This window comes from Sphaerodactylus townsendi, linkage group LG04 (genome assembly GCF_021028975.2).
Source record: "Sphaerodactylus townsendi isolate TG3544 linkage group LG04, MPM_Stown_v2.3, whole genome shotgun sequence".
NCBI classification, from domain to species: domain Eukaryota; kingdom Metazoa; phylum Chordata; class Lepidosauria; order Squamata; family Sphaerodactylidae; genus Sphaerodactylus; species Sphaerodactylus townsendi.
The window spans coordinates 26,488,532-26,500,658 of NC_059428.1; the positions used below are offsets into that span (position 1 = coordinate 26,488,532).

The 12,127-nt window shown below is 40.7% G+C and overlaps 1 protein-coding gene across 2 annotated transcripts in view; it reads left to right on the forward strand.

Moving 5' to 3' along the window:
* Window positions 1-12,127, forward strand: part of ATM (ATM serine/threonine kinase) — a 71,258-nt gene that overhangs the window by 35,232 nt on the left and 23,899 nt on the right. For both annotated transcript variants that reach the window (XM_048493888.1, XM_048493887.1), the window contains exons 31-41: window positions 1,325-1,489; window positions 2,178-2,310; window positions 2,802-2,891; window positions 3,701-3,866; window positions 5,262-5,403; window positions 7,006-7,182; window positions 7,734-7,911; window positions 9,190-9,277; window positions 9,714-9,869; window positions 11,186-11,294; window positions 11,936-12,024. In XM_048493888.1, the coding sequence (XP_048349845.1) occupies window positions 1,325-1,489; window positions 2,178-2,310; window positions 2,802-2,891; window positions 3,701-3,866; window positions 5,262-5,403; window positions 7,006-7,182; window positions 7,734-7,911; window positions 9,190-9,277; window positions 9,714-9,869; window positions 11,186-11,294; window positions 11,936-12,024 (1,493 nt within the window). The remainder of the gene's footprint in view (window positions 1-1,324; window positions 1,490-2,177; window positions 2,311-2,801; window positions 2,892-3,700; window positions 3,867-5,261; window positions 5,404-7,005; window positions 7,183-7,733; window positions 7,912-9,189; window positions 9,278-9,713; window positions 9,870-11,185; window positions 11,295-11,935; window positions 12,025-12,127) is intronic.

The following is a 12,127-nucleotide window of genomic DNA, read 5'->3' on the forward strand; positions in this document are numbered from 1 at the left end:
CCCGTCTGCTGCCTCAGAAAGCTGTGACGGCATGGCCAGAGGTGGGCCAGGATGGAGTCGACCTTAGTCAGCTTCCCCTGTCCGCCCAGCCCCTGTGTGATGTCAGGGCCTGCCATAGAGATGTGCCACATTTTCTGTGGCATCCCTCTTTCTCCCCTATGAGGGATTCTCACCATTTGTTGTTTGTTTGAGTTTCCCATGCCTGCCAGCCCACTCTGGATTGGGTTGTTAGTGTTTGTGTGCCAGCCAAGAGGTATTTTTTTACATGTCAGTATCATCAAGATTACAGCTGTTCTAGGATTTGAACTCCTGCAGTGCACTTGTCTTTGAACTTCGAGAGAGAATGTGTATGCTTTTACATCTCAGGATTTTTTTAACGTGATTTTCTTCTCATTAAAATCTGTAGCATGGCTTCAGAGTGTTGATAGTTCCCAGTATAATACTATAAAGTGAGCATTCTGTCAAAATTTGAATTCAGGTTGGATCGATGGAACCATGCAAAATTTGGCGATTTGGCCCCTCCCTCTCCATTTTACACTTACAGTTAAAGTCAGCTACATAGTGGGGACGTTTAGGTGCTATTTCCTTTCTTTACTTTTATACACAGTGAAATCAGGAGCAGGCCTTAAATGTCTGTATTTTGTTGTCATAGCTTTCCCTCCTTCCCTCATCTCTCACAGAAGTGCACTTTTGGATAAGGCACATTATCAACAGTCATCTTTGTCCTTGCCCTGGGCTGGTTTTGGAAACCAAAGTATCCTTGGTTGCCCAGGTCTTTATCATTGGAGAGTGACAGTGGCAGTCCGTTCCTGTTACATTTCCAGGGCTTCTCACTCAGGCCCTTTCCGCACATGCAGAATAGTGCACTTTCATTCCACTTTCAATCCACTTTGCAGCTGGATTTTACTGTGCTGAACAGCAAAATCCATGTGCAAACAATTGTGAAAGTGGATTGAAAGTGCACTATTCTGCATGTGTGGACGGGGCCCCAGCCCTGTGAGATCTTTGCTGTGGTGTCCGGTCAGGCCTTATCTTGTCCTTTGTCCTGTTAAAACCCATGTGCATCTGTTGGGTGAGGTTATCTAGTCACCACTATGCTAGTGCCATCCAGCTTTATTTGGCCCTAACAACAGATTTCTATATGAGAGTCTGGAGGATAGTAATGGCCTAGAACAGGGCTAATAAACTGAACCTGAGTCCTAATTAGAATGAAGCGTTACTGGTCAGTAAACTGTAAGGATATAAACTATGGATTTAAAGAGTCAGCATGTTCCAGATGGGAAACTTTCATAACTCAGATCCTCACGTTTTTTGTTTTATGTAGGTTTTGGGCTTGCTGAAGTATCTTGTGGTGGATAATATGGACAACGAAAACCTGAAGCAGGCAATTAAACATCTAGACCCTTTCCCTGATCTTCCCATGTTTAAGGAATTACGTACCGCTCAACAAAAAATAAAATACAGTACAGGGCAGTTTTCACTTTTGGAGGTAATGGAACTGTTAAATTTGCAAAATCACAACATAGTATTCACAATAAAAGTCAGAAGTGCAGATTGCGTAGAAATACTTTTACTCTTATCAAGAAAGTCTTGTCTTTTTACTGTTTATTGTACATGTGTTTTTGTTGCAGTTTTCAGATTGTGGCAACTGATTACAGTTACACTGTAGATCAATTACATATATCTGTATTTTCTTTAATAATTCAAAGTCATTTGTTTGGGTTCTGGGCAGTGTAAGCGAAACAGAAGCTTTAGATGCAATAAATGTACTGTGTAATGAACAAGAGGAGGTTAAAGGGGAACATGATTGCTCTCTAAATATATGAAAATCTGTCACTTAGAAGAGAGCCGGGAGCTGTTCCTGTTGGCAGCAGACGATAAGACTTAGAATAATGGGTATAAATTATGGGCAGAAAGATGTCAGCTAGATAGTAAGGAAAATTTTACAGTAAAAATAGTCAGCAGTGGAATCTGCTACCTGGGAAGGTGGTAACCTCCCCTTCAATGACAGTCTTCTAGCAGTAACAAACTGCTAGTGGACAAACACTTGTCAGGGATGCTTTAGACAAGTCAGGCATTGAGCAGGAGGTTGGATTAGATAGCTTGTGTGGGATTTTCCAACTCCTAGGATTCTGTACATTCTTGTATCCTTCATATACATTGATTGATTCTTGCAGGAAATTAATCATTTCCTATCCTTCAATATCTCTGATGCCTTACCCATAACGAGACTCGAAGGCTTAAATGATTTACGCAAACAACTTGAAAACCATAAAGATCAGATGAAGGACCTTATGAAAGCATCTCAGGGTAAGAGATTACTTGTGCATACTGTATATTGTAGTCTTTGTATTGAGACTGCTGTTAGAAATGCTGTATCTACAAAATAAATTCAATGCTAAGTGATTATATCCCGGATTGGAGATCACATAGGCTCCTTCTGCACATGCAGAATAATGCACTTTCAATCCACTTTCACAATTGTTTGCAAGTGGATCTGGCTATTCCGCACAGCTGCAAAGTGCACTGAAAGTGGATTGAAAGTGCATTATTTGGCATGTGTGAAAGGGACCCTAATGCCACAGCCATAATGAAACAAAGCTAGCCAGCGTATGATAGGAGACCACCTTTGTCTGAACTGCTGATTTGCATAATTGAAAAAATTAGAGATAATAATAATAAATATGGAGAAGTGTTTTATGTTTTGATGTATTTAAGTGAAGAGAGGCATGTCAGACAAACACTTTCATCCCCCACTGAATAGACTGGAGTATTCTAATACTTTTTTTCTCAAATGATAGAAAATCCAAAAGACTGCATCATAGTCAAGCTGATGGCATGCTTGATACAGCTCTCAAAAACTGCTGTAAGCTCAACTGATACTGTTTTGGGTAAGTGACCTTTTAGCTGAGCAAAGTTTATTTTAACTGCAGTGGAAAAAGTCAGTCACCATGCTTTCGTATACTACCAAAGAAATGTAACTGATCTGTAAAAGATCAGAACCGTAAAGCAATCATTGTTGCATATTTTTAATATTAATATTCTGTTAATAGATTTGTATAAATAACGTTTGAAGCTTTGGATCAGTGCCATACCAGGCCTAAATGGTGCCCAGGGGTCTGACCACACACACACACACACCCGCACACACACCCCACTTACAAGAGTCAGCAGTGAGGGCGGGGCTCAGGACGGGCGCTGCAGCAGTAGGCTGGCTTCTGCCTCGGCCTGCACTGTAGCCTCCCCGAGCCCCACTCACCCTGGCCTACCTGTGCCGCAGCCACCGCTGCCAACCCCCAGCCTCCCTGCAAGCTGGCTTCTGCCCTCCCCAGGCAGGAGCCGGCCTGCAGGGAGGCCAAGCGAGTGGGCTCGGCGGCAGGCACCTGGGGACATAGGATATCCCATGTCTCCATTATTGGTACGCCACTGCTTTGGATCCAAGGTGTTATCAAAGAAGGTGGTCAGATGATGGAGCAAATCTCTTCTACTTCTAGGGGGTAACAGGGACATGAACACTGATGTGTTAACCTCAGGAAGATTGGTAGCTTTTGTGACTGAAAGCTTACTGAAAATTCAACATAGTCAAACCACAAATTATTAAGAGTTTTTTTTCTTTGCTATTAACGTTCAAAGGGTAGTGACTTATAGGTATAAGTTGTGTGCATAATAACATCTGTATTTTTAATATTTGCTTTTGCAGAAGCAGTTGGGAGCTGTTTGGGAGAAATTGGACCGATAAATTTTTCTGCCACTGCTTTGCAACATAATAAAAGCACATACAGTTCAGTTAATCTGTTTGAAGACAGAGACCTTCAGTGTACCTTCATAATGTTATGTCTAATAAATAATGCTTTAATAGATCATTGGTAAGTATATTGTTAAGTATCTACTTACTAATAGCCCAGTTGGCCAGATCTTTGGATACTTAAATTTGAGTGACTGGAACAGGCAAGACAGCTCCTTCTACAAACTTGAAAAACACCCCAGCTTTGCAGAAAAATGTGAAATCTAAAATAAATTCATGGGGGAGAGGTGTAAAACCACCTAAAATGAAAAACAGGATCTGTAGCTTTAAGTAGTGGATTCCCTCAGTGACAAATTGTTGCTAGCCAACCAGAGATTCTGAACTTGGGTCTGTCAGTAAAAGGCACAAGAAAAGGACAAGGCCCTTCCCAGGCCTATTTTGGTCTTTGAGGAAGGATTTATTGGGACCAGGCCTGGGCTCCAGAATTGCCAGCGTACAGTTGAGAAATTCCTGGAGATTTTGAGGGGGAGTCTGAAGAGGGGAGAGGCCTCAGCTGGATCTAATGCCACAGAGTCCACCTTCCAGAGCAGTTATTTTCTCCAGAGGAATAGAGTCATCTGAAGTTGTAATTTTACATTTTAATTTATTTTATTAATTTTTTATCCAATCCTCCCTGATTGAGGTTTGGCTCAGGGCAGCATACAAACATTTTAAAACAATGTTACTAATACATAAAAATTCACTAACCATAATTATTGTTTAAAAAAGCTCAAGATGGGGATAATTTGGCCTATGATAAACCGCTCGGCTCAACCTGAGCATAACCTTGGAGATCTCCAGGTCTCCCCTGGAGGCTCACAAACTTAGGCCTGGCAGCAACCTCTGGTTGACTTGATACACTCAACTAGGCCTGACTGGGTGACTTGAATGACTAGGCCTGGCTGTTTGCTACTGTTCAAAAGCAGCCACCCTGTGAAAACCACTGTGGTACAGTGGTTAGAGTGCCAGAGTAGGGTCTGGGAGCTCCAAGTATGAATTCCCATCTTGTTGTGGAAGCTCACTGGGTGATTTTGAACTAGTCTCATAATTTTTGCCTCGCCTACCCCACAGGGTTGTTGAGCAGATCAAAGGGAGAGGAGAATAATGTAAGCCCCACTGTGGAGAAAGATGGGGGTAAAAATAAAGTGAATAATAAATATAGGTGAACATGGGAGGGAGATAAAAGGTGGGTTAGTAACTGGCTGAGTAGGAAAGAACGAGGCAGTGGAAGGGGAAAGGGTACAGCGTTTGTCAGGAAGAGAGAAAGAGGAAATAGCATGGGGAGTGGGATTCAGGAATAAGCGAGTGGTGGTTGGGAAGGAGAGAAAGAAGCAGGAAAAGGGGAGAAGTTTTGAAATGAGATGGCTCCTGCAAGTCCGTGTGGGTTCCTACTTGCTGTATATAAGTATACATTGGTTTAAAAATAAGTGTGTATGATCACATCGTTTGCATTTTAAAACAGTTGTCCTTCTTACAGCATCGAAGTTCGGTCAGCTGCTGCAGCTTGTTTGAAAAACATTTTAGCCACCAAAACCGGTCAGACATTTTGGGAGATGTATAAAAGCAAAGCAGATGCCATGCTTATCTACCTACATCCTTTCCGAGTATCTAAGAAAAAGGTATTACCTGTTTTGTGTGGTTCGAAGCTAGATGGAGAAGCCCTGCAGTTTTTCTCTCTGCGAAGGAGGAAACCTTTGATCAAACAGCTCCTCCTATTTCAGTCCAAAATTTTCAACAGTAAACTTTCTGGTATCGGCGAGAGGCCGCCCTATTCTGATCCTGAGGGCAAGATCTGCTTACAGCTCCAAGTTTTGGCCTCTCAGTGCCTCTTCCTCTTTACCTTCCTTTCCCATCATTTAAAGGAATATAAATCCTGATACATCTGGCAAGCCTGCCAGAGCCATATCTCATCTGCTACTTTAATTTGGTCATTTTCTTCCCTATAGAAGAACACTCACTAGAAAATAGCTGATAGAAGATTGTAGACCCACTGCTGGAAGGTCCCAGTGGAGGCTGTGAGCCTGCACCAATTGTTGCCAGATGTTCAACAATATTAGCAGTCCTTTTCCTGTACAATCTGAACAAGGACTAAACCAGAATGATGATGCCACTGGTGATATCCATCAGGTGGAAGCAGGATGCTAAATTTCTGTGCTCCCCTCCCCATACACATTCACTATTAGCAGGTCTTCTCTAGATATTCTAGACTGAATAAGGAGGGCAGTGCACTGAGGTTCAGGAGACCACTCAGCCCTGTAGAATTGTTCTGTCAGGTGAGGTGGGAGATTCTTTCTTCAATGTATTGTCAAAGGCTTTCACTGCCGGAGTCGCTGGAGTGTTGTGGGGTTTCCAGGCTGCATGGCCATGTTCCAGTAGCTTTTTTTCTTGACATTTCACCTGCATCTGTGGCTGGCATCCTCTGAAGATGTCAGCCACAGATGCAGGTGAAACGTGAGGAGAAAATGCTGCTGGAACATGGCCATACAGCCCAGAAACCCCACCACACCCCATACTTTCTAGAAAAGAACATTCACATCTGCACCTATGAGTCATAGTTGGAGCAACAATTGTCCTGAGGAAAAAGAAATTTGGTGGTTTTTTAAAGGAGCACATATTTAAAAATTTAATAAATTTTGCTTCAACAGATGCAACACAGGCATACAGTAAGCAACACTCATTTATGTACTCTGAAATATCCCTTAAGATGTAAATATAAGATTTAATTTCTCCTTATATTTATCAGTTACAGTATTGAACTGGAAGTCTAACAAGACAGGAAACATTTTTCATAAAATGTACATGATAATTTAGACTTGCTGTTTATTTCATTTGGGAAGATAGTTTATCTGCTACCATAATAACACAGGTTTTCTTGTACTAAAGGGTTAGGTTCAGAAGTTATCTTTTCTTCCTTATGTGAACCAGCTCATTTAAAAAGCAGAATTAGGTAATTCTATAGCCACTAATAATTTTAAAAAATCATTAATGTTGTAAGCACTTTGGTTCTTCTTGTTTAATTTATTGATACTAAACAATTAGAATGAAGCTTGGAATTATCTTCAGGGCTTTTTAAAGTGTTATTTTACTTCTCCTCTGTCATTATTAATGTGGTAAGAAGAGATTTAGGTTTACAGTGGTTGTGAAGAGTGATATGTATGCCTATAAAAGAGCTTTGCTGACTCCCTTTTTTCTCTTTCTCCATTTCAAATAAAAATATTTAGTTATTGGAAGTTTCTGTGAATGCACGAGATAATTCTTTGGACAATCTGGACAATAAAAACATTTGGATTCCTCAGGGTAGAAGCCATGATGTTTGGATTAAGACCTTAACTTGTGCGTTGTTGGATAGCGGAGGGGTAGAAAGTGAAGTCCTTCAGTTTCTGAAGCCTTTGTGTGAGGTAACGTAATTCTGCTACACCTTTCTTCTTCTGCAGCCATGTGTTCTACATCTTGTCTTCTAATTATTATTTGTTTTACATCATTATTAAAATCTGTTACTACATTGATTTTTCATCCTTCCAATCGCTTGTTAGTATGTGACCTTTGTAAGTATTTTTATTTATTTATTTATTTATTTTTCAAATTTATATCCCGCCCAACCCCCGAAGGGCTCTGGGCGGCGGACAACACAAAATTCAAATACAATAAGCATAAAAACAATATATAAATATATAAATTAATCACTAAATAACATATTTAAAATGCAGCAAATTAATACATGATACAGCAATGCCCGCAAAGTCCCTCTTAGACCCTCCCGAGGGGGAAAGAAAAAAGAGTGGGTCCTACAGATGGAATGGACCCTACCTATAAGATGAAAAGGAGGGAGAGGGAGAGTGGATACTGTGATATCAAACAGTGAAAGTGAAGTATGAGTGAAAGTGACCGCAGGAGGTCCATTAAAAAAACGAATTTGAGTTTTCAGCAGTTTATTTTGCATTTGTTCTAGGTTCAAACAAATTTTTGTCAGACTGTCCTTCCCTACTTGATTCATGACATCCTGCTTCATGATTCCAATGAACGGGGACAGACTCTACTGTCCACACATATCGAGATGTTTTTTGCAACCTGCTGCAAATATACTATGACTCCCAGTCAGTCATCAACACCTGCAAATTCAGATCCAGGTGATACCGAAAAGTTTTTTTTTCCTTTTGCTAAAATGTAAGATTAGTGTGAAGTAATTCATTTGTTAAACATCAAAGTAGCAACACGAGTTTTAGCTTTCAGAACTATTGTTGATTTTCCTCTGAAGTGATTAATTGTTCGTACACCACTGTCGCTTTATGGGGAACGCTGCAGATTCCCTGCCTCTCTGACTCTGCAACTTAAAAAGTCTGGTGTTGGGAGATAAAATGGTAGCGGCTGAGGTAACAAGCAGTGGACAGGAACAAATGTTTTAGTTAATAATGTGGGTGAGCCACCCTGAGCCTGGCGCTTGCTGGAACAGGATAGGGTGTCAAATTTAATAAATAAATGCAGTTAGGTGTACTTCGGTTTCAGTTGAGGATAAAAATTAAGGGGATTCAAATACAGGATTCATGGGAGGCGAGACTGGACTGCATAGGTTGTTCTGTGAGAACTTTTAGGAGTAAGTAGAGCCATGTATCTGTTTTTCTTTCAAATAATAACTTTCATTAAGGCACACTGTAGATTTTGATAAATTGCCAAATTTGCCAAATTTGATAAATTGCCAAGTTTGATAATTATTGCCAAATATCAATATTTTTTGTCAAGGTTATCAAAACCGAAAGTATGAATTGAAATAGCATCTATTTGTTTGATTTACTCTTCATATTTAGACTTAATCGTGAGAGTCAGCATGGCCCAACAGAGAACTGGGTTCAAATTTCTGCTGGACCATAAGCCTTAATTTTAAAGGCTGTGGAGAAGTCTCCATTTTTGTAGGACGGTTGTATCAGTGAAGTGCCTGAGATGATGTTTACAAATATAAGAACATAAGAACAAGCCAGCTGGATCAGACCAGGGTCCATCTAGTCCAGCTCTCTGCTACTCGCAGTGGCCCACCAGGTGCCTTTGGGAGCTCACATGCAGGATGTGAAAGCAGTGGCCTTCTGCGGCTGTTGCTCCCGAGCACCTGGACTGTTAAGGCATTTGCAATCTCAGATCAAAGAGGTTCAAGATTGGTAGCCATAAATCGACTTCTCCATAAATCTGTCCAAGCCCCTTTTAAAGCTATCCAGGTTAGTGGCCATCACCACCTCCTGTGGCAGCATATTCCAAACACCAATCACACATTGCGTGAAGCTGAATTGAAAGCTGAATTGAAATAAGGATTCCAGAGCACTTTAGCTTTCAAAGCAAAACTGGAGAGGGGTGTGGGTTTTTCCCTGATAATCCATAATGTGAATTACTGTAATAGATCCTGGCTTTTTAACACATAGACTCAGAAACTCTTGTCTGTGGAAGTGTGGATAAAATATCTCGACGGGCAATGCTTGCTGTGGTTGACTGCTTAAGGCGGCAAAAGAGGTGTGTTTAATTTTTGTGCTGTTTGTATTCTCTTATTGTATTTGTGTCATACTGTAGTGCTCAGCTTAACCCATTTGATCAAGAACTGTTGCTATTGGGGGAGGGGAGAGCGTACTTAGGAATCATTCAAATATCTAATGAAAATTGCTTTGTGTTTAGTCTGGAATGGTCCTGTAGATTACATTCAAGCAACTTCTACAGTCTGTTAGCATCCAATCATTCTAAAATAGCAAGCTTGTTCTCGCTTAAAATTATGTTAGGTTTTTTCCTCTTGGTCTGCCAGCAAGTTATTTTTTTCCAAAATAAGTCATTAAACTAACAAATATTTGACTAAATAGTGACTGGCAAAAGTTATAATATGGGCCCCTTTCTGCTAAAAACAATCTTGTAAGGTTAGGCAAATATATCTAATTGGAATTTTTTTAAATGCTTTTAGGAGTCCTTCCAGTACGGTCTTTGAAGACAGCTTCTGGCTCGAGTTAAACTACCTTCGGGTTGCCATGACAGCCCAGTCCTGTGCAGCCCATTTCACGGCTTTGCTGTACGTAGAAATCTATGCAGACAAGATAAATTTGAACAAAGAGCAGAAAAGGTACCCTTATTAAATGCAACCTATTCCTGTTCATCTGATATATTGGTTAACATTTGTTCACATGAAATGAATTTGCCTTTGAGTTGTGCTTCTTGCCTTAGAAAAAAGTACCGTTTGTCATTCACTAATGCCCTCCTAATGCTGAAAATAGGATAGCTGTAAAAGTTTTAACTTTTCATCAAGCAAGTTCTGTCCCGTCATTTTCAGTACAGTGCGCCACTGACTCCAGTGAAGCTATGAATTCCAAAACTGATGGGTCGAGACTTTCTCATCTTCCATGCGCTTTCAAAAGTAATATGGTTATTCAGTTTGCATTAGGAAAGTGAGTGGCAGGCCTTCATGTAATTGCAGATTACTAGTGCCATAGCTTAGACAGATATCTATAACCTTTCTCCTGGAAAGATGCCAGGAAATATGTGAATTAGTCCACCACATCTTCCTGGATCTTCCTTTCATTGCAATGCTCTGTGGGACCTCGTGCCTGCCTCCCCCCCCCCGCCGGTCCACCCAACATCCAATTCTGTTTGCAGATTAAAAAATTGTATTTAAGCGCTGGCTTTGTCAAAACCTTTAGCATTGCTTAAACATAGCACTTTGATAAAAGAGACCCTCCCTCCCTTGTCTGATTCTCTTTTTAGATTAAAGAATCGTATTTAAGTGCCGGCTTAGTCAAAAGCATTACGCTCGGCATTGTAAAAGACAGCACTTTGATAAAAGAGCATTTATATCATTTTGGATGGCTATCAGCAACATTTTTAGGCTCTGTGCTGCTGGGAGTAACAAAATGGAGGGTGCAACTGTAAAAAACGAAAGCGTTGCTAATAGCTGTCCAGAGCAATATAAATGCTCTTTTATCAAAGTGCTGTGTTTAACAATGCCGAGCGTAATGGTTTTGACTAAGCCGGCACTTAAATACAATTCTTTAATCTAAAAGGAGAATCTGTGCTTCTTTGACAAACAGTCGCACGCACATTCGACGTCCACTGAAGGACGCACGACCACATTGTCATCTTTCAGTGGGAAAGGGTATAGCTACTTTTATGAAAGCATAAAAATAGTGTATATCCTTCACCTTTCACTACACACGAACACATGAAGCTGCTTTGTACTGTATCACGTCATTGGTTCATCAGACTGACAAAGGTTCTCCAGAGTCTCAAGTAAAGGTCTTTCACATCACCTGCTACCTGTCCCTTTTACCTGAAGATGCCAGAAATTGAACCTGGGACCTTCTGTCTGCCAGGCCAATGCTCTACCATTGAGCCTTGCTCTCTTCTCTACCATCTGCTGTTTTTATTTTAATTCCCTCCTTGTAGGTCTTCTTCAAAAGCAGCTCAACGCTTAACATTTGAGGAAGGAAGTCAGAATTTAACACTTACAGATTTGAGTGAGAAGAGTAAAGAAGAGACTGGGATAAACTTGCAGGTATAGTAAGGCTTTGGGACGTGGTATCTGTGGTAGTGTTCCCGACAACAGTTTTGTTTCTAAAACGTCTAACAAGGAAATGAAGTTCATCAGGCCAAATTGCAGTAGTGCGTCCCCATTGATCTCTGGATAACTGTGCCTAGCATAAAAGGCCCTGCCAGATTTTGAAGTACTAGGAAGTGTGCTCAAGGGGGTCATTATAATCTGCAGCATATCTTTGAATTCAGTTAGCGCTCCAGGAGCTAAAGGAAGGCCTTGACTGTAGCCTGTTGCTCATGTGTGACATAATCTACATGTTGCTGCATTTGCCCACTATGATCATAGCATCTGACTAGAACCCAGAGGTCCTCAAGCAAACCCCATGGAACTTAAGATTTTGATTCTTTGGCCAGCAGTCCCTCTTGTGAAGTATTGCAGTATCTTTTTGAATGTCCTTCTGTTTCAAAGGTACTTTGCCGAGTAGCATTGGCTGTTGCTTAGATCATTTACTTTTGGGTGTTAACAGTAGTTTCATTATTACACAGAAGCATAACTGCATGATGTCTGTAGTGCCTGTCTCAGAATTTGCTCCCTAAATGGTTGACTATTTTCGGTGTACTAGAAGTAAAAACTGACAAAATTATTGTTTCTGCTGGATTTAGGACCTTCTCATGGATATCTACAGAAGCATAGGAGAGCCAGATAGTCTCTATGGCTGTGGTGGAGGCAGAATGTTGCAGCCTTTAGCCAGGTATCTGTTTTGTTAGATAATCTCTCTTTTATCTTACCTTTTAAAAACATTTTAATCACGTGCTTTCTCAAACCAACATGCAAAACTCCAATATCATAAGATG